This window comes from Ochotona curzoniae, unplaced genomic scaffold (genome assembly GCF_017591425.1).
Source record: "Ochotona curzoniae isolate NIBS_2020 unplaced genomic scaffold, NIBS_Ocur_1.0 scaffold_274, whole genome shotgun sequence".
NCBI classification, from domain to species: domain Eukaryota; kingdom Metazoa; phylum Chordata; class Mammalia; order Lagomorpha; family Ochotonidae; genus Ochotona; species Ochotona curzoniae.
The window spans coordinates 5,206,705-5,225,871 of record NW_024467101.1 but is presented as its reverse complement, the minus strand read 5'-3'; the positions used below and the strand labels follow the sequence as shown (position 1 = coordinate 5,225,871).

Here is a 19,167-nt window from a genome sequence, read left to right as displayed (position 1 = left end):
GTACAGAGGTGAATGAGCAGGAATGAAAAAAAAAGAACCCTAAAGAAACAGGTGAGAGTGTCAGAATGGCTCTATAACACAAGCTATTGAGTCCATGGTTGGGGCCAATAGGGCCTGGTGTGATAGCCTAGTGGCCAAAGTCCTTGCCTGGCATCCGCCAGGACCCCATGGGCGCTGATTCCAATCCTGACTGCTCCTCCTCACACCCAACTCCAACCTGTGGCCTGGGAAGGCAGCAGAGTATGGCCCCGAGGCCTTGGGACCCTGCACCCTCTAAGGAGCTCAGCTCTGGCCATTGGCCACTTGGCAAGTGAACCAGCAGACAGAAGAGATTTCTGTGTGTCTCCTTCTCTCTGTATATCTGCCTTTCAGTTTAAAAAAAATAAATAAAGAGAGGAGGACCAATAAAATATGTAAAGCAAAATCAAGGAGAAACTGTAAACACAGAGTGATTACGGACAAGTGTGACTTCTGTGATCACTTCCATGCTTGCGTCGGCACAGGGCACCCCGATGGGTAAGAGAGGGGAAGAGATCAGACCCCGAGGACAGGCCTGCCCTTCTCGGGTGGGATGGGGTGAGGGTAATGCCACATTTTTCACTTAGAGCACGTTAGTGATGTCATCCCCAGATGTTGGTACAACAGAAGCACAGTAACTATGGATGTCTCTTGTTTCAAAAAATTGTGTCCCGGCGACAGGTGGAGGTAGAAGAGAAGAGCAGACACAAGGGCTCGCACTCACTGGCTCTGGCCACGTGCCCACAGTAGGCAGAGCTGGGCCGCAGCCAGCGCCTAGGAGCTAGGGGTGCCATCCACATGTCCCTTGTGGGTGGCAGGAACGTTAGTTGAGCCTCACCTGCTGCCTCCCAGGATCTGCATCGGTGGAAAGACAAGCCCTGGTGAGATGTGGGCATCTTAATTGCTGGTCTGACTGCCTAGTTTTGGATGAGAATTTACTGAGGCAAAATTATGGCTATTATTGGTTACCGTGCTTGGTAAAACTATAGATATGTAATGTTTCATTTAAACCAGCATTTTGCAGGTGCTTTAAAATGTTTCTTTCATGTTATTTAGAAGACAGTCTCTGTTGTCCAACCATTGACTCAATCAGCACACCCCTCTAGCAGCCCAGAGCTGGGCCAGGCTGATGCTAAGACTTAGGGCTTCCACCAGCTTCTCCCTCACGGTTGCCTGGGTGCAGGTACTCGCCATCGCCTGCTGTCTCCCAGGATGTGCATGAGGAAGCTGGAGGAGAGGTGGAGGGAGCCGAGATTCTAACCAGTCACTCTCCCGCATCCCACGCAACAGCCTAACTTCTGCCCCAGAAGCCTGTCCCTGGGCAGCTGTTTAATCGCCACTGTCTCCTGTTGGCCCCATAATCTTAACCAAGTTACCAAAAAAAAAAAAAAAGTTTTCATTTCCTTTGTTTTTTTGTTGTTAAGATTTCTTATTTATTTTACTTAGAAAGTTTACAGAGGGAGATTTTTCCATCTGCTGATTCACTGCACCTCACCCCTCCCCGCCCCCCAACAAATGGCTGCAACAGCCAGGCCTGTGCTAATCTGAAGCAGGGAGTTTCTTCCGGGTTTCCCATGTGGGTGCAGGACCCCGAGGCCTTGAGCTGTCCTCCACTGCTTTCCCAGGCTGTAAACGGAGAACTGAATTGCAAGTGGAGCAGCCAGGACGTGAACCAGCACTGATGTGGGATGCCAGTGCTGCCAGTGGAGGATTAGGCTCTTATGCCACCATACCAACCCCAAGAGTTTTTATTTCAAAAAGTACTTATTCCTACTTATTCCTAATAACAAATAAGCCTGATTAAACTGTGGCTTCTTTTGCTTTCCTATCTGAAAGCCACTGGTTTAGACCTTCACAGCACCAAACCAAAGCAAAATGGATTTGCATAATGTTCGTTTGAGGAGATAGGTTGTATTTTGACTGTTTAAGAGCACTTGTTGACAATGTTTTAGGAGAAGTGAGGTCAAAAACTGCAGGTCCTTCCACAGCGTAGCCTGCGGCGGAGTGAGACAAGTGGAACAGTTACTGTTAGAGGAGGTAGACTGGGGGCTGCTTGACTGGCCCACATTCCTGGGACCTCTCTGGAGGTCCTGAGTCATGTCTGACTGCCCGTGTCCAGAGGCTGACATTGATTAACGATAAAGGCTCTTAAGAAAATATTTCAGTGGAAGTTGTTCATGAAGGTAGTAATAATACTTGAGATTTTAATCATTGCTTTTTCTTGGAATTCTGTTGTCGGAGCTTAAGGACAGCTTGGGAAGAACTGTCCCGTGTTAGGGCTACTCAAGTATTATAAAACACTAGGTTTTATCATAAAGCAACACAGACATCATGGTTCGGTTTCTTAGGCAGGGATAGGCACCCATTTCGCAAGCCAGACAGGCAGCGTTGATAAGAAGCCAGCTGTCTGTCCTGTTGGGTCAGTTTTTGGTGGTTGATTGGGGTGGGGGGTAGGGGTGGATTCTGCAGTGTCAGCGGAATTGGACCTGGCCGCTGCAAGTGGTGTTGGAGCTGTGATTACTGTCACAGGAATGCAGTTGTTCATTAAGACAATGGGGAAATGCTTCCTTGTATGCGGCACAAGTCCATGTTTCTGGATTTCGGAAGGCAGGCCTACGTGCCATTAAGCCCAAGTTTGTGCTGTTGTGTGTCTGCAGCCTCCTCCCCCCAACCCCCGCTTAAGGCCTTTTGTGGCCCTTGCTGCCTTTATGGATGCAAAAAGATGCCCTGACACAGTCCTGATGATCTGGGACTTTACCAGGTTGCATTCATTTCCACAGTATTTTTTTTTTTTAAGAATGATTTATTGGAAAGGCAAATTTATAGAAAGGAAAGACAGAAAGATCTTCCATCTGCTGGTTCATTCCCCAAATGGAGCTGAGCCGATCCAAAGCCAGGAGGTTCTTCCCATATGGGTGCAGCGTCCCAAGGCTTTAAACTGTCTTCCACTGCTTTCCCAGGTCACAGGCAGAGAGCTGGATGGGAAGCGGAGCAGGTAGGACATGAACTAGTGCCCGCATGGGATCCCAGCATGTGAAGGTGAAGAATTAGCCAGTTGAGCTAAAGCACCATCCCCCTTCGTATACTCTGTTTGCTGCTTTTAATACTGTTTTTTCCTTTCTGTTTTATTTTTTAGCTCTGCTTATGATAACGTCAACAAAGTTCGAGTGGCTATCAAGAAAATCAGTCCTTTTGAGCACCAGACCTATTGCCAGAGGACCCTGAGGGAGATCAAGATCTTGCTGCGTTTCAGACATGAAAACATCATTGGGATCAATGACATCATCCGCGCGCCGACCATCGAGCAGATGAAAGATGTGTATCCTTGTCTGGCAGCTGTCCCCTGCCGCTGGGACGATGCCCCAGTCGCCTCAGTAGTGGCGAAGTGCTCCAGGGGTAGTTGTGGGGAGTCTTGGGGACTAGCACTTCCAGTCATTAAAGGGGGGTGAGTTACCTTGTCAGGGAAGAAGCAAGAAGACCAAAGAGCAGCAGGAAAGGAGATCCTGGTTCACTCCCCCTACCCTGTGGTTCCCTCCGTGCCACCCCAGGGGCAGCCAGAGTTGTATCATCTCCATGGCGTCGGCTTCCTCATGTTTTAGACCTGGCCCTTACTGTCCTCAGAGATCCAGACCCAGGGCATCCAGAGCAAGTGCCTGGCCAGAGGTGCTGGGGCGGGGGAGTCAGTGGATCTGTGGGAGAAGGCACCCCGGCCCTCCCACTAGTGCTGCTTTCCTGCCAGCTGGCATCTGGCTCACCAGGGAGTGGCAGCTCCTTTCCATTTTTAAAGAGCTCTGTTAATAAGTTGTATTTTAAGTGAAATGCCTCCTGCTGCCACCACCTGTTGCTCTCACTCTTACCTTTTGCCATGAAAATCGGCCCCTTTCAGATGGCTTGCTAAGTCAGGCCTGCTTGTAACCCCATGCTGCTTCTCATCTGGCAGGGATTCTTAAGAGAGAAGGGTAGAAATTAATGCTCACTAATTATTATGGTAAAGTAGAATGAAGCTAGCTAGCTACAGAGGATGGCTTAAGTCTGCGCCCACATGGGAGCGGAGAAGGAAGCTCCTGGCTTCGCCATTTAGGGAGTGAGCCAGCGGAGCGGATGTAAGATCTAGCTCACTCTTAACTCTGCCCTTCAGATAAATACATCAGTCCTTAAAGGAGGAAGGAAGAAAGGAAGGAGAGAGAAAGTGCAAAACCAGCATAAGCCGCTTCTTACAAAGACTTCCTCAAAATCCACTGAGGACAGGATCTAATAGCTGTGTGTTCCTAGACCTGTATTCCTGAAAATTTTGTGGTTGATTCTGGCAGAGGTTGGGGCAAAGGGGAGGGGGACAGAAAAGTGAAGTTGTAAGTTGTTGCTGGCACAGAGGACGAGGAGTGTGCTCATTCCCTCTCACGCACAGCTTGTCCCGCAAGCCTCAACGGGGTTTGTCAGCCAGGAGGCAGCGTGGGCTGCAGGACTGGCTAGCATCTGCCTCAAGCCCATTTCAGGTCAGCCAGGCTGCCCCAGGCCGATAGCTGCCTGCTGCCTCACAGAATGTTAGCTAGATTCTGTTGTTGAAGGCGTAGCGGGCGGGCGTCTCTTTCGATGCTCCCAGGGTGAGAGAGGTGTGTGCTTTGCCTGCTGTTTTGACTTAACCTGTACAAACAGATACATAGTACAGGACCTAATGGAGACAGATCTCTACAAGCTCTTGAAGACACAGCACCTCAGCAACGACCATATCTGCTATTTTCTTTACCAGATCCTGCGAGGATTAAAATACATTCACTCAGCTAACGTTCTGCACCGCGACCTCAAGCCTTCCAACCTGCTGCTCAACACCACCTGTGATCTCAAGGTCAGTCGGCTGATAAACAGGGAAGAAGCACTTGGCTTGATCCTTAGTTCTGTTTAAAGAAATACATGGAAATACGTGCAGGTTGAGAGTGCCAGACCACCTCTTGCTGGTCTCCTGGTTTGTTTTTTCCCCCAGACGTGACTAACCACTGTAACAGTTGATATACCTCTATCCAGTTTCTTTCCTATGCTTGTGTATACAAGTGTACATCTGTACTTTATATGTGTCAGCATGTGTGTATATAATAGGCGTTTTAGGTATAAACTTAATGAGGAAGTTTTGGTGTGAGATGTGAAATTCTGCATTTTAAAAAATTACTTTTACTTATTTACCTATTTGAAAGACAAGCGAGAAAGAGAGATAGTGACGGAGATCTTCCATCCAGTGGTGATTCACTCTCTACCTACGTGTAACAGCCATGGCTGGCTCAGTCTGAGGCCAGGTCTCCCACCTGGTGGCAGGGACACAATACTTAAGCTGGCACCTGCTGCTCCAAGCATGCGTGTTGTCAGGAAGCAGAGCTAGGACTCAGACTTTCTGATCTGGGATGCCGCATCCCAAGCAGCATTTTAACCGCTGTGCCTAACGCCTTTCTCAGTACATACAGTTTTTAAAATCGTCTGTTTTCCTGGTGACCTTTCTCCAGCAAAGGGCCTTGGGCACAGCAGGGTAAGCCACTGTTTGAGGTGCATACATTCCGTGTGTTGGAATCCAGGTGCAGATCCCGGCTTCCTGGTACTGCCCCTGGAAAGCTGCGGGTAATGCTTCATGTAGCTGAGCTCGTGCCAGCTCTGGTGCAGACCACAATGGAGCTTTTGTGGCCCTCTGGGGAGTGAACCAGCAGACAGAAGATACACATCTTTCTCCCTCATCCCTCTCTACCCCATACCAACCTGTATTTCAAAAATAATAATAATAATAATAATAATAATGATAAATCTTAAAAAAAAATCAGATACCTAGCCTCACTGACTTAAATACCTAGCCAAGAACCCAAAATAAATAGGAAAAGCTGACATTCTTTAGAATCCTCCAGTTTCTCCCAGCGATCTGTAAAAGTGTCTGGAGGAAAGTCTGTGGGTGTCTTCTGTGTCCTGTAGGCATGTGAATTTAGTCTAAAGTAATGCACAAGGGGGCCGACATTGGCTTAGAGGTGACGGTGTCAGAATGCTGCTTTCAGTTCCAGGCTGTGGCTCCTCACTGTTCCTGCTAGTGTGAACTCTGGGAGGCCCTGAGTAGTGAGTTCCTGCCACCCTCGCAGGAGGCCTGGAACGAGTCTGTGTCTCCCAACTGCAGTCCTCCAGCCTCTGTGGCCAACTGAAAAGTAAACCAAAGGAGGAAGCTCTCTCTTCATTCCCCACTGGAAGAATTGTGGTCAGTCCGCACAATAGAATAAAGAGCCGTGAAGTACTGGTAGTATGTGAATGGATTTGTAAGCATTGTCTGAGTGAGGAAGGCCAGTCATGAAATACTACACGTACAGATCCATTTACATGAAGTGTCCAACACAGGCCGATCTCTGGAGGCAGAAGGTAGATTGGCAACTGCCCAGGACTGGTTAGTTTGGGGAAGGAATGGCAGGGAGTGCTATCCTTTTTTTTTTTTCTTTTTTAAAGATTTATCTTATTTTTATTGGCAAGTCAGATATACGGAGAGGAGAGAGAGAGGAAGATCTTCCATCTGTTGATTCGTTCCCTAAGCAGCCATAATAGTCAGAGCGGTGCTGATCTGAAGCCAGGATCCCAGAGCCTCTTCCGGGTCTCCCATGCAGGTGTAGTCTCCCAAGGCTTTGGGACGTCCTCTACTGCTTTTCCAGACCACAAGCTGGGAGCTGGATGGGAAGCAGGGCTGCCAAGATACGAACTAGTGACCATGTGGGATCCCAATGCGTGTAAGGCGAGGACTTTGGCCATTAGGCCACTACACGGGACCTGCTAGCTCCTTCTCGAGATCCTAAAAATGCTTTTACATTGGCTCATGGTAATAGCTGTCTGATCTCATGGTTCTAATAGTAAAAACATTGAACTATACGTTTTCAGTGAGTGAGTTCTATCCCAAACCATTTTTTTTAATACTGTATATAGATGTGTAGCAATAGTCATTTGTTAGATTTCAGTTCAAGAGACATTCCTGTAAAAAACTGTCAGATGTAGCAGGTGAGGAAGATGAGCCAGCCAGAAATCTGATAGAAAATAGAAAATTGTAATAATATGAGAGCAAGCATGTGTACAGATGCCAGGGAGAGTGGGGAACTGGTTATGACTGGAATTGTGAGGGGAGCAGCAGGAGGAAGCTAGGGTCCATGCTGGCCCTCTCGGCACGGGAAGTGTGGCAGTGAGTGGTTGTGTAAGCAGAAGGAACAGCAGAAATAAAAGCGAGAAGTGAGGGGCCCGTCAATAGAGTGTGGAGTCTCCCTGTGCACAGCCACAGCACTGGTGACCACAGCATCCTTGACGCACGGCTGGAGAGGTTTGTTGGAAGTAGACGCTGGCCAAGAAGGCTGTTGGGCTCTGTCCTGATACGGTTAGCTTGGAAACCTCGGCTGGATGTTTGAGGCCCTGGGGCTGATGTTGGGTGAGGCGATACGGAGGGCAGCTTCCTTCCCCAGATCTGCGTGGGTGGGAGCTGACCGTCCCTGCTGGGATCCATCCTTTACACACCCCTGCACTTGCTTCCCCGGGTGCTGTCCACTTCCAAGCCCTAGGTGCGTGCAGGTGCAACGCAGGAAGACACAAAGAAAGCAAGCTGCTTTTCGGACTGACTCTGCTGTGGTTTTGGCCCTTAGTGATTCTCTTGTAAAGTTATAATAGATACTTCAGTGTTGTCTTGTGTTGTTCTTTTTTTTTTTTTCTCGGTTTCTTATCACCTTCCTGTTACAGCAGATTGCTTTTCTTTATTTTTGGAGAGACGATCTCAGTCAATATTTTAAGTATATAGAATTTCTGGGAAAAGTTCACTGTTATTTTTATTTGAAAATGGTTCATCATTAAGACTAAGCAAGCAGAAGCAGACTGCTTTCTCTGTGATCACTTCACTGTTGATGGACTTTTCTTTAGCTGGGGCCATTTTGTTCATCTCCTTGTTATTAAATGTCACCGCACACGTACACATATAAATTACCGATCATCTGTGCAACACAAGCATCGTTTTCAAGAATTAAACACATGGGCCTGATGTAATGGCTCGGTGGCTAAATCCTCCCTTTGTAATCTCCAGGATTCCATATGGGAACTAGTTTATGTCCTGGATGCTGCACTTTCCATCTGTCTCGCTATGTGTGACCTGGGAATGCAGGACAAGATGGCCCAAGGCCTTAAGACCCTGTACCTGTGTTAGAGACCCAGAAGAAGCTCCTGGCTCCTGCTGTTGCAGCTGCTTAGGAAGTGAGCCAACAGATGGAAGATCTTTCTCTGTCTCTCCTTCTCTTCATAAGTCTGATCTGCCTTTTCAATAAAAAATAAATCTTTTTAAAAAGAAAAAATACACAGAAACACAGCTGTGCATCCTCATGCACCTATACCTAGTACTAAATAATTTTTGTTTTATTTGAAAGCCTGAGGATAGTAAACAGAACAATTTTTATTTGTTCAGATGACCACAGCAGTTAGAATAGAGCCAGACCAAAACCAGAAGCAAGGGCTTGAAATCCCTGACACGTGACAGGGAGCCAAGTAACGGAACCATCTCCTGCTGCCTCCCAGAGTGCGCATTGAGTAGGAAGCTGAATCGCAAGTGGAGTAGCTGGGCCAGTGTGCGGCATAGCAAACAAAGCCACCGCCTTTGATGCCAGCAAGCCACGTGGAAACTGGTTCAGGTCTGGGCTGCTCCATTTCCAGTCCAGCTCCCTACTGACATTTTCCCCAAATGGATTAGGAAAAATAGAGGAAGATGGCCTTAGTGCTTGGGCCCTTGTCCCCATATAAGATACCCAGATGAAGTTCCTAACTTCTGCCTGATCCAACTCCGGCCATTGCGGCCATTTGAGCAATGAACCAGCAAGTGGAACCAGCAGATTTCCAATAAAAATTTAAAAATCTCTGTCTGCCTCTCCCCTTCTTCTTCCCCCTCTTTCAAATAAGTAAGCCCTGTTTGTTTGTTTGTAAAAAACAAAAAAGGATGAAGTGAGGTAGCTGGGGATCTCACACACTTTAGTATAGGATGCGGTTGCCCCAAGCATGTTTTCACCATGGTGCTAAACGTTTTAGGTATTAACACAGCATGCACCTCTGGAGTGTGCATCACTCACACGAGTATTCGTATTAGGAGAGAGTCTCTTTCCAAAGAAGAGTGTGGACCGCAGGCCCTGATTGGGGCAGGTGCAGAGGTGTGGTGTGGAGAAAGTCCACATCACTTTTGTTAGCTGTTTACATGTAACCAATAACTTACATATAACCAATAACTTTTGAGAACCTGCTCGGATTCTATGTCCTGGGCACAATAGTATAAATGAAAATGGGTGGGGGTGGGGGTGGCATTGGCAGATAAAGCCACTGCCTACAATGCTGGCATCCCGTATGGCTCCAGTTTGAACCCAAACATTCAAATATGGATGCAGACTTCCTAGCCATCATCTCTTAACTGCCAGACCACCTCCTCACACAGGTTCAGACTTTCAGTGTTGTTGAAGTATGGGCAGGGGGGTTCTGCTGTGGCCTCTTGAAAAAGCTGTGTCCCTCCTTGTTGTTTATCACGATGTTTGGGCGTGTTTGAGGATCTTAGCAAGCCCCCTAAGGTGACTTCCATTTATTTGTCCACATTCCCTAGAAGTATATGGAAACCTCAACTGGCCTCTTTGATCTGTGGTTTTTTTTATATCCTGGGTTGTTTGGGTTTTCTGTTTGTTTCTTTTTAAGAATCTGTCGTGTTTAGTTGAGTCAGCTGTGCCACGCAAAGCCATGGGTCAAATCTGAACCCCTTCACACCATCCAACACCCTCCCCCTCCACCAGGTATGGTGGTATGTGAAGCTGGGCAAAAAGGCCCTGGCAGGTCTGTGCTCGTGTTCAGGAGCATGGCCTGGTTTTGCTCTGCCAACAAAGTATAGCACCTCTTCTCTTGATTGCACAACTTGGGGTGTACCTGGAGGCATCTTTTATACTATAGAAGGCAGACAGGATTCTGTTGAACTTGAACCATGAGATGAAGAATTAGCCCTGAAATAGAGAGGACCTGTGAGTCACAGAGAACTGGAGTGGGTGGGTGATGGTCCAGCCTATTGGTGGTGGCGCTGAGAGGCCTCTAGCACCTGCTCCCCTTAGTTGCTCCAGTGCTTCTGGGCAGAAATAGGTTGGATGGGACTGTGTGGCTAGGGAGCATCTTGGGCAGGACGACTGCCAACCCCGTGCTGCAGTTTACACAATAGGAGTGGGTAGAAAAGGCTGTATGGATACAAGGAAGGAGCACCTACAACTCCTCTCAGCCTCAGTGGGCCATAGTGATGCCAGCCACTGGGGGAGCAGACCTTGAGAAGAGGCTTGAGGTGGTTGGGCTCTCAACAGGCTATGGACTTGATGCCCAGATAGACCCCAAGTCCTGTAGCTCTGTAACATGCCCCTTCCTGGTTCCGTTGGGAAGGCCCAGTCCAGGCCCTCATCTTTCAGCCAGCTCAGTACAGCAAGCCGGCTCGGCTGCCTCCCGTGTTCTGGCCTGTCTTTGTTCACAACATGTGAACACCTGCCCTTCAGTCAGCTCTCCAGGGCTGGAGATTGAGGTAGGCAGCAGCTGTAGCAAGGTCCACTGCAGCTGTTAATACAGTGTGGTTCCCTTGAAATGCCTCGGAGTGCCACAGGCTCCTTGGCCCCGAGTTCACCACTGTGTTGTGAACAGGTGCTGAGTGCCAGCCGGTGCTTTGCAAATCAAGAGAAATGGGAAGCTGGATAATTTTTTTTTTATCTTCAATACAGTGTATGAAACTTTATTTTCCCCCAGCCTTGGGAGTAGTTTGAGACTATGAAGGGGGGAAAGGAAGTAGAAAGAATCTCTGCAATGCCTACTCATGGACCAAGGGAAGTTCAAGAAATAAATGGCACCTGGGGGTCCTGGCAGTGATGACCCCAGGAGCTGCAGCAAGGCAGGACTAAAATAATCCTGAGTTTTTAGGATCCCCAGCGAGTACCTGGTCATGGTGGAGACTCCCAGGGCCGGTGTTATTGCGGTCATCTGTTTTTCCTCGCTCTGGAGTTTAGGCATAGAGTTATTCAGAATGTCTAAGTAAATGTCATGTCTCTTCCCCGCAGATCTGTGACTTTGGCTTGGCCCGCGTTGCAGATCCGGACCACGACCACACAGGGTTCCTGACAGAGTATGTAGCCACCCGTTGGTACAGGGCTCCAGAAATTATGTTGAATTCCAAGGTAAGGACCAAGTTTTCATAAAAAGAAAACCAGCAAGTTCCAGAATGTTCCCCTTGGGCTGCCAGAAGCCTCCCTGTGCAATTTGTTTCCACTTGTATAGAGGCCTGGCCCTCTGGCTAGTGCCAAGGCACCTTTTTCATCTCCTTCTCCTGCATTAAGACCTCTGGGTCCCAGCTCAGTGTCTCCCCCTCAGCTGGAGTAGTGCTGACATGTCACCCAATCAGGGTGAGCCTTCCACCCAGACAGGGTGTCCATGTCCCATCCTCTATTCCTCTCCCATGAGCCTGCCCCCATGTAGTAGCCACACCTACTAACCACCACCTCTGAGGCAGCATTGGAACTTGTCACCTAAACCTAGAACCAGGGCAGTTCTGTAAAGTCAGGGGTGTTTGATAACAACGCATGTCTCCCCAACAAGATGTAGAAGAATGTGTGGTACTCAGAGAATCCACGTAGCCATTGTGGACTCTTTCAGAATTACATGCCCTGTGCCTCAGCATAGCCATGGAAGGTGCATCCAGTCATGTCTGAGCTATGTCTTCCCCAAGAAATGACCGAATGCATTTACAAAAGCAGCAGAGAGCAAAGGCACATCCCGCTGGTTAGGATGTGAGCCAGCACAGCAGTGCTTTGTATCTGTCATTTGCACATAGTGTGTGAATAAGTTGCCAAAATTGGGTAGCTAAGTGGGCCCGACATGGTTACCTTAAGAATCTCATTATCTTGAGATATTAAACACAGTTCACTGGAAAGAAGGATTGAGCACCACCAATGTTTCTGAGAAAGCACTGTTGCTTCTGTCCTGACTCTGTGTTAGATATAACCCCACACAGCAGGTGCCTTCCCTGGCTAACCCTGGTCCTTCCAAACCAGGAATGCTGGTGTAGAAGCACGGGCACCCAACTGTCTTTCGCCATGGTGGCTTTCTGGCCTTGCAGCCGCCTGCACTTGTGCACAGGGAGGGGCCCTCTCCCTTCTCCTTGCAGAGCTACAGTCCCAGCCATCCTGTATGGATCTGTAATGTACATGCAACTCCACTAGCCTGAGACTGAGATTTGTAACCACATATTTTTGTTTTTGTTGTTTTAACTTAGAAATTCTCCACACCCATAGAAAAAGTGAGAATACTGCAAATCTCCATATCTCCCCCCCAACCTCCACCCAGGCCATCCTCAGCCGCCCCTCCCTCTGTTCCCACCTTCCTTCTCTCTTCTTGGACACACTATTGTCACACTTCACCAGCCTGGTCCGTCACTTCACTCCAGAGTCTCAGGGTGCACTGATATCCCCAGAGCATGGGACCCTTACCTTGCCTAGGCCCATCAGCAGCCACCCAGTGACAGAGAAGCTGGTGTGTATGCCCTGTGAGGTGAGCTAAATGCCACAGAAGTGATGTTGCAGTGCCCCGTGTCCAAAGACAGGTCTGGGAAGTGCTGCTGTGGGTGATGTCCTTGTTGACTGTCAGTAAGGTGGTGTCCTCCACATCTCTCCCTTTGGAGTGACTGATGGCTTGTGGCGAAATATCCAGGACTGGACAGGATGTCCCCCACTAGTCTTAGCAACCATTGATGGTTTTGGCTGGCATTTTTTTCCCTGTTTGAGTTCTCTTTATTTGATGGTTTCTAATCTGTTGCTGCCATTGGATACTTTGAGACATAGAATGTCCTAAACATGTCAGCTGGGAGCTGCCTCTCTCATTCCCCCTGGCCCTTAGGTCTTCCCTGCCTGAGCCCCAGACCTGGAGTAGCCATTTCTCCCAAGGCTGTTGATGCTTTGTAGTTATTTTTAATGTTCTCAGCGTTTCCCTTTATATAACTTCAGCCAAAAGCAAAAGTTATTTTGGATTTTAAGAGTTTTAGAAAGACTGATTTGGAAGTGGCTTTGTGGTACAGTAGGTTAAGGTGCCACTCATGACACTGGCATCCCACGTGGGCACTGCTTTGAGTCCTGGCTGCTCCAGTTCTGTCCCACCTCCCTGTTAAAGGGCCAGGGAAAGCAATGGACAGTGGCCTAAGTGGTCGGGCTCCTGCAGCCGCATGGGAGACCCAGGTGAAGCACTGGTCTCAAGTGAACAAGCTGGTGGAAGTGTGTTCTTGCCTCTCTCTCTTTTTTCTCTGTATAAATCTATCTCTGTAGCTTTCTTTCCCAAAATAAATAAATATTTTTTAAAACATTATTTGAAAATCCAACCCAATTATATTCTGTGAACGTTAATCACTGATTCTTTTTTTTCCGAAAAGCTTTCACCATTCCCAACTTTCAGTATTTCACTCAAATTTTTATTCTCTGTTTTCACATTTCTGCTTACATTTATTACTGCTTATGACAGAGAGACATCTTTTTTGTACTGTTTTAGGATTTAGACAGAATTCTGTAACTTAACAGAATTCTTTAAAAGTAAATTGATGCCTGAAAAATGGCTAGAAGAGACATTGAAAATAGGGAATTAAGTGTGATTTTCAAAATGGAAGAAGACATTCTGGAGGAATAACCATGCCTCTTCATTAGAGTTAATTTCCAGGTTTCCAAAAATGAGTAGATGTACCACAGCTGTTCAAAAGCCACAAATTGTTGCCACTTTTCCAGCTCCAATTTATAAGAGTTCTAAATCTGTGAGATCATTTGGAAAGGTTCTGAAGTGCACTTTACAAGCTGTAATTGAGTGAGTTAGCTGGCCTGGAGAAAGAAACATGCTCTGGTGCTCTCGTTGTTCAGCCTCTCATTTAAAAAAATAAAAAAAAATTTTAAATAAAAGAATCATACACATGTCCGTGCTGCTTGTTGTCAGGCGTTTCTGATCCACGAGGCAGGCGCCTGTGGTGAGGAAGCTGCCTGCTGTCCTCACGCTGCCTGCCTGCCTTCCTTCCTGCTCCAGGGCTACACCAAGTCCATCGACATCTGGTCTGTGGGCTGCATCCTGGCGGAGATGCTCTCGAACCGGCCCATCTTCCCGGGGAAGCACTACCTCGACCAGCTGAACCACATTCTGGGTGAGGAAGGGGCGAGACCTCCTTGGCTTGTCTGGGCGTGCGCAGTTTCCTTCGGAAGCACATCTTCCTCACAACTCCCCAGCATGTGGGAGATGTGAATGTGTAAGCTCCCCGATTGAAAAATGCTGAGGGCCTTTTTCTAAAAAGGGTTTTCAGCAAGGTAAGCATTGGGAACCAGTGAGAAAGGCAGTAAGGTACCAGGGTTCTCTGCCTCTCGCACTGATGGGCATAGTCGCTTTGCTGTGTTCTTGGTACCTGACAGCTAATCACTTTTGTCTTTCAGGTATTCTTGGTTCCCCATCACAAGAAGACCTGAACTGTATAATAAATTTAAAAGCTAGAAACTATTTGCTTTCTCTTCCACACAAAAACAAGGTGCCATGGAACAGGTTGTTCCCAAATGCCGACTCCAAAGGTAAATCTTCTGTCATTGGTTCCTTTTCCTTAGAAATGGCTTGGTGTGTCTCACTTTACATGCCTGTGGCCAGGGATAACCGCTGGTTCGGTGCTTGCTAGGGAGCAGGGGCCACGTGGAAAGGAGTCTGGAGTGATCCCTTTCCCACCATTTTGAATTTAGTTCACACCCTTCGGGTTCAGGAAATATAGGCACCTGAGAAACAGAATAATAAGTCTGTTTATCTCACTGTTTGCTAACTGGCAGAGCCAGATGTTGAAGAAGCACTTGTAGCCGAGGAAATTTTATTCTTGCTCCCATGGGTGTCTTAAGCCAGGAGCTTTTTTCGGTCTCTCATGTGGGTTCAGGGTCCCAAGAACTTGAGTCATCCTCCACTGCTTTCTCAGGCCATTAGCAGGGAACTAGAAAGGAAGTAGAGTAGCCAGGACTCAAACCAGTGCTCATAAGGGATGCCATGACCTCAGGCAGAAGTTTAGCCTTTTAAGTCATGGCACAGCTTCCCAAGTATGTAGTCCTCATGTCTACAATATTTCAGCCAAGTGAATTTTGTATTTATAAATATGTTGTCACATGTATCTATAGTACAAGCAGCACTAAAATAAATGCCTACATGCTAAATAAAATGGGATCCAAAACTATTAAACATCAAGGAAAAAAAAGGGAAGGAATCTTCATATCCGTAAGTTATATGAAAACATGTTTTTAAAATGAAGAATTAGGTAATTTTTTTCATTTTTTAAGGTTAACTTTGGTAATTGCATTATTCTTTATTCCTATGTCCTTTACACATCTGCTTTTAAAAGTTTAGACTATTATACAACTACAGTAAACAGAGAAATAACTCTTTACCCAAGGTGTCCACAACCTCATCCTTAAACCCTGTGAAAGTGTGAACACCACCCTTGTCCAGCAGCTGACAGTAGGACAGAGGGAGCTTGTGCCCGGAGGGTCTGGGTGGGCCAGGTAAACAGTGTCCTTAGAAGTACCAGAGGGACGGATACTGGCAAGATGGGTTAAGTCACCACCGAGAACACCAGGAGTCCAGGCTGCTCCACTTCCAATCCAACTTCTTGCTGATAAACCTCAGAGGGCAGTGAAAGGTGACCCAAGTGCTTAGACCCATGGCTCCTGGCCAAGCTGTTTGGAATTGAACCAGCACATGGAATATGCTTCTCTGTGTCCTGTGTCATCTGTCGTTCTCCATCCATCCCCCACCCTACCCCAGCTTTTCAAATAAGTGAATGAATGTGGAAGTAGGGGAATCTTTCTAAAGAAGTGTGGAGTGTGTTATGGTGCAGCAAGTCCAGCTGCCACTGGGACCCCACACATTACATTGGACTGCCAGCTTGAGTATGGGCTAGTACACTTGCCATCCATCTCCCTGGGAGGCAGTAACTCAAGGGCTTGTGCAGTTCTGGGCTCCTTGCCTCAACTGGGCCCCACTCTGACCTCAGGATTGGACCTCCAGATACCCACGTAGGTGAGAATGAGTTAATAAAGGAGCTGTTGCTTGTGGCTCTTGTGAGCAGAGGAGGAGCCAGAGCAGAGGGCACTTGCCCACACTCCACGGCTGTCCTCCCATGTCTCTTCTGCCCTGTGTTCATAGACAGAAATTGTTTTTGCCTTAAAACGCATTTTTAAAAAATAATTATTATAGTATTAGCTCCAAATGAGAAGGATGTTTAGCTGAAAAGATGCGAGTCTTTTAGCACTGCCCCTGAGCGTACCTGTGACGGAGCTGTACCTCTAGCCTCTTTTCGTGTCCACAGTGGGTCTGATCTGCCTCTCTGATTCAGTAGCATTCTTATGCTGTCTCTGGAAGTTTCAGCTTATAATTTTTGCTGTTTTGTCTACTTGTGTATAGATGTTTAAGTAGACATTTGGTAAAGAAACTGTACTTCAAAAAATTCATGGAAAACGGAATTAAAAATAAGTTTATTTTGCTGCAAAGGGGTTTTGAAATCCACTTGTGTGTGAGATCGTTCAGCTTGTGGAAGTGTAGCTTACGGGGCCAAGTGGGAGGGAAATGCATGAGTTTCAAGTTTCTTGCAGCAGAATAAACATTTTCGTTTTTTCCACCCGTTTCTTGAAGAACCCCATATGTATGAATGTGTATTGCTTTACCAACTGTATACTTCAGTGTTAGGGTCATTTGGTGTGTTGAGCCAAGCCAGGGTTCAGAAACACTTGCATGTTCGGAGTTAGATTGATTTTAGATATAGGAGATGCTTCTCTTCTGTACCTCCTTACACAAAAGAATGGTGTGTTGCCATAGACTACTTTGAAGTGCACATAGAATAAGTAAAAAGATGAAAATCACTCCTAGTTACCAAAATCCCAAAGAACCTTGAAGAGTTTGTGGTTCCAATGTGAAAAAGCATCTACACACCATAGACTGATTGAGAGTTTTTTAGAGGGGGACATTGCTGTTGTTAAAACTTCATAGCACTCGTTGGTGTTGAGCTTGCCCTGAGGACTGTGTTCTGTGAGCAGCTTCCTAAACACTTCCAGAATTGTGTGTTGGAAGAGATGCACCTCGCCTGTAGGAGCACTGCCTCACCAAGACCCTCCCCCAGCCTCCCCTCCTGCCTGCTCACCCTGTTCTGTATCAAATTCTCCCTCCACCAGCCCTTTTGTATTTTTTAAGCCCATCTTCCTTAGGTTGAGATTATGAACGACATTGAGATAATAGTTAACTCTGCTGCAATTCAGGAAAGTGATTGTGAATCAGAAGGATTGGGAATCTAGTGAAGAAGCTCAGGCTTCTTCATGACAGGCTCAGGAATAGGAGTTGGTAGTGACTTAGGGAGCATAGCAGCCTGGGTGTGGGAGCTGCCCTTGCCCTCCTGGGCTCCCTGAACAGCCATGCGAGCTCTGCACGGAGCCCAGAGCCTGCTGGACCTCAGTTCCCACCATGCGAGCTCTGCACGGAGCCCGGAGCCTGCTATACCTCAGTTCCCACCATGTGAGCTCTGCAAGGAGCCCGGAGCCTGCTGGACCTCAGTTCCCACCAGGCTCTGCATGGAGCCTGGCGCCTGCCAGATCAGAGCCCTCCTTACAGAGCTGAATGCATTGCTGTTCACTGTCCCTACAGTGTTGTTTGGGGTGGGAGGAGGGGGTCTAGATTCTGGAATTGCAAAGCTGAAGCTTTCTTAATTACAAGGAATCATCAACAAGTCCGTAGAAAATTCATAATATGGTCGGGGGGTGGGGAAGCATAGATTTCAAAGAATTTTTGCACTGAAGCTGACATTCTGTTTCTCTGGGAACTTTTAAAAGTACATCCGCATATAATGAGCAGCCATGGCGCATTTCCTTGGGGCGGGGGGGGGAGGGGGGGAGTCAGAAGGTCTCGGCCCAGTGTTGTCCTGGACACTGAGTCCACATGAGTGTCTGCATCACAAGCTGCTCCACAGCTCAGGCCTCAGGTACCCACCCCCCAAGGATTTGTGCACTGGGCTGCTGCATCTGCAGCCGCCTGGGACAGCCAGGCACCATGGGCATCCACCAGCTGCTACAAGTAGGGCAGTCCCAATGGCCTCCCCTCTCCTCATCACTGACCCTCACCTGCCATGGGGCAAAGTGGAAAACTCCAGAAAGAAGGCAGAAGCTGCAACATCTTGTAAGACCAGGTCTCAGAGCAGTGGTTTGCCACGTTGTGTGTGTCACAGTGAATCCCACGGTGGGCCTGGACCACGTGGTAGGGGAGTCAGTTTCCCCACTCATTATTCGAGCCTCAAAAACTTGACGGCTTCTAGTGGTTTTGTTTTGTTTTGTTTCTTGTAAATGCACCGTAAATGTTTTGTTTTGTTTCTTGTAAATTTATCCGTTGGATAAATAGGTGTGCGTGTCCTTTCTATGGGGGATTCAGCAGACGAGCTTCCCGCAGGCAGCTGCTCTTCTGCATTGGCATGGGAAGGAGCAGCGTGTGTGGATGGCCTCGGCTGAAGTCCAGTTCACAATCACTGACAGGAAAGGAAATGTACATTTCTCCTTTCTGCGCAGCCGCCATAAGAGCTGGCAGAGTTCAGTGTGTATGTGTGTTTAACCCTCCCTCGTCAGAGTGGTGTGAACACTGAGACGTTAACAGCCATGGAGTGGCTGGACTGTGGGGGACCGTGTTCTGAGCCAGCTGGTGCCGTGGGCCTGGGTGGGTGCCGTGAGCAGGGCAGCGCAGCGCTGCTGACACACATCTTCTGGCGCAGCGTTCTGCCAAGGAAGAGGGCGGAGAAGAGGGCGTTTCGTTTGTTTTTCTTTAAGAGTAAAATTGAACTTTTTTTTTAATGTTAGCTTGAATTTTTTGATTACCAAGTCCCTCAGATCAGTAGTGGCGGAGAGTTTTCTTCAGAGAAGTCTTTGCTTAGAATTCTCTCCAAGTGCTTCCCGTGAGGGGGACGAAGTGAGTATGCCTCGGCAGATGGTGCTGGGCTGGCTGCGGCACTGTTTGGAAGGAACCCAACCTAAACCATTACTCACACAACAAAACAAATTCCAAAGGAATCGATGATTATCTACTTTTTTTTTTAAGTTTATATTCTTAAAAACTAAC

The 19,167-nt window shown here is 47.6% G+C and overlaps 1 protein-coding gene across 3 annotated transcripts in view; it reads left to right on the top strand.

Annotated features, from left to right (window-relative positions):
- MAPK1 (mitogen-activated protein kinase 1) overlaps positions 1–19,167 on the top strand; it is a 68,882-nt gene that overhangs the window by 35,158 nt on the left and 14,557 nt on the right. For all 3 annotated transcript variants that reach the window (XM_041003708.1, XM_041003707.1, XM_041003706.1), the window contains exons 2-6: positions 3,155–3,337; positions 4,672–4,861; positions 11,097–11,213; positions 14,089–14,203; positions 14,487–14,618. In XM_041003708.1, coding sequence (XP_040859642.1) covers positions 3,155–3,337; positions 4,672–4,861; positions 11,097–11,213; positions 14,089–14,203; positions 14,487–14,618 — 737 coding nt within the window. The remainder of the gene's footprint in view (positions 1–3,154; positions 3,338–4,671; positions 4,862–11,096; positions 11,214–14,088; positions 14,204–14,486; positions 14,619–19,167) is intronic.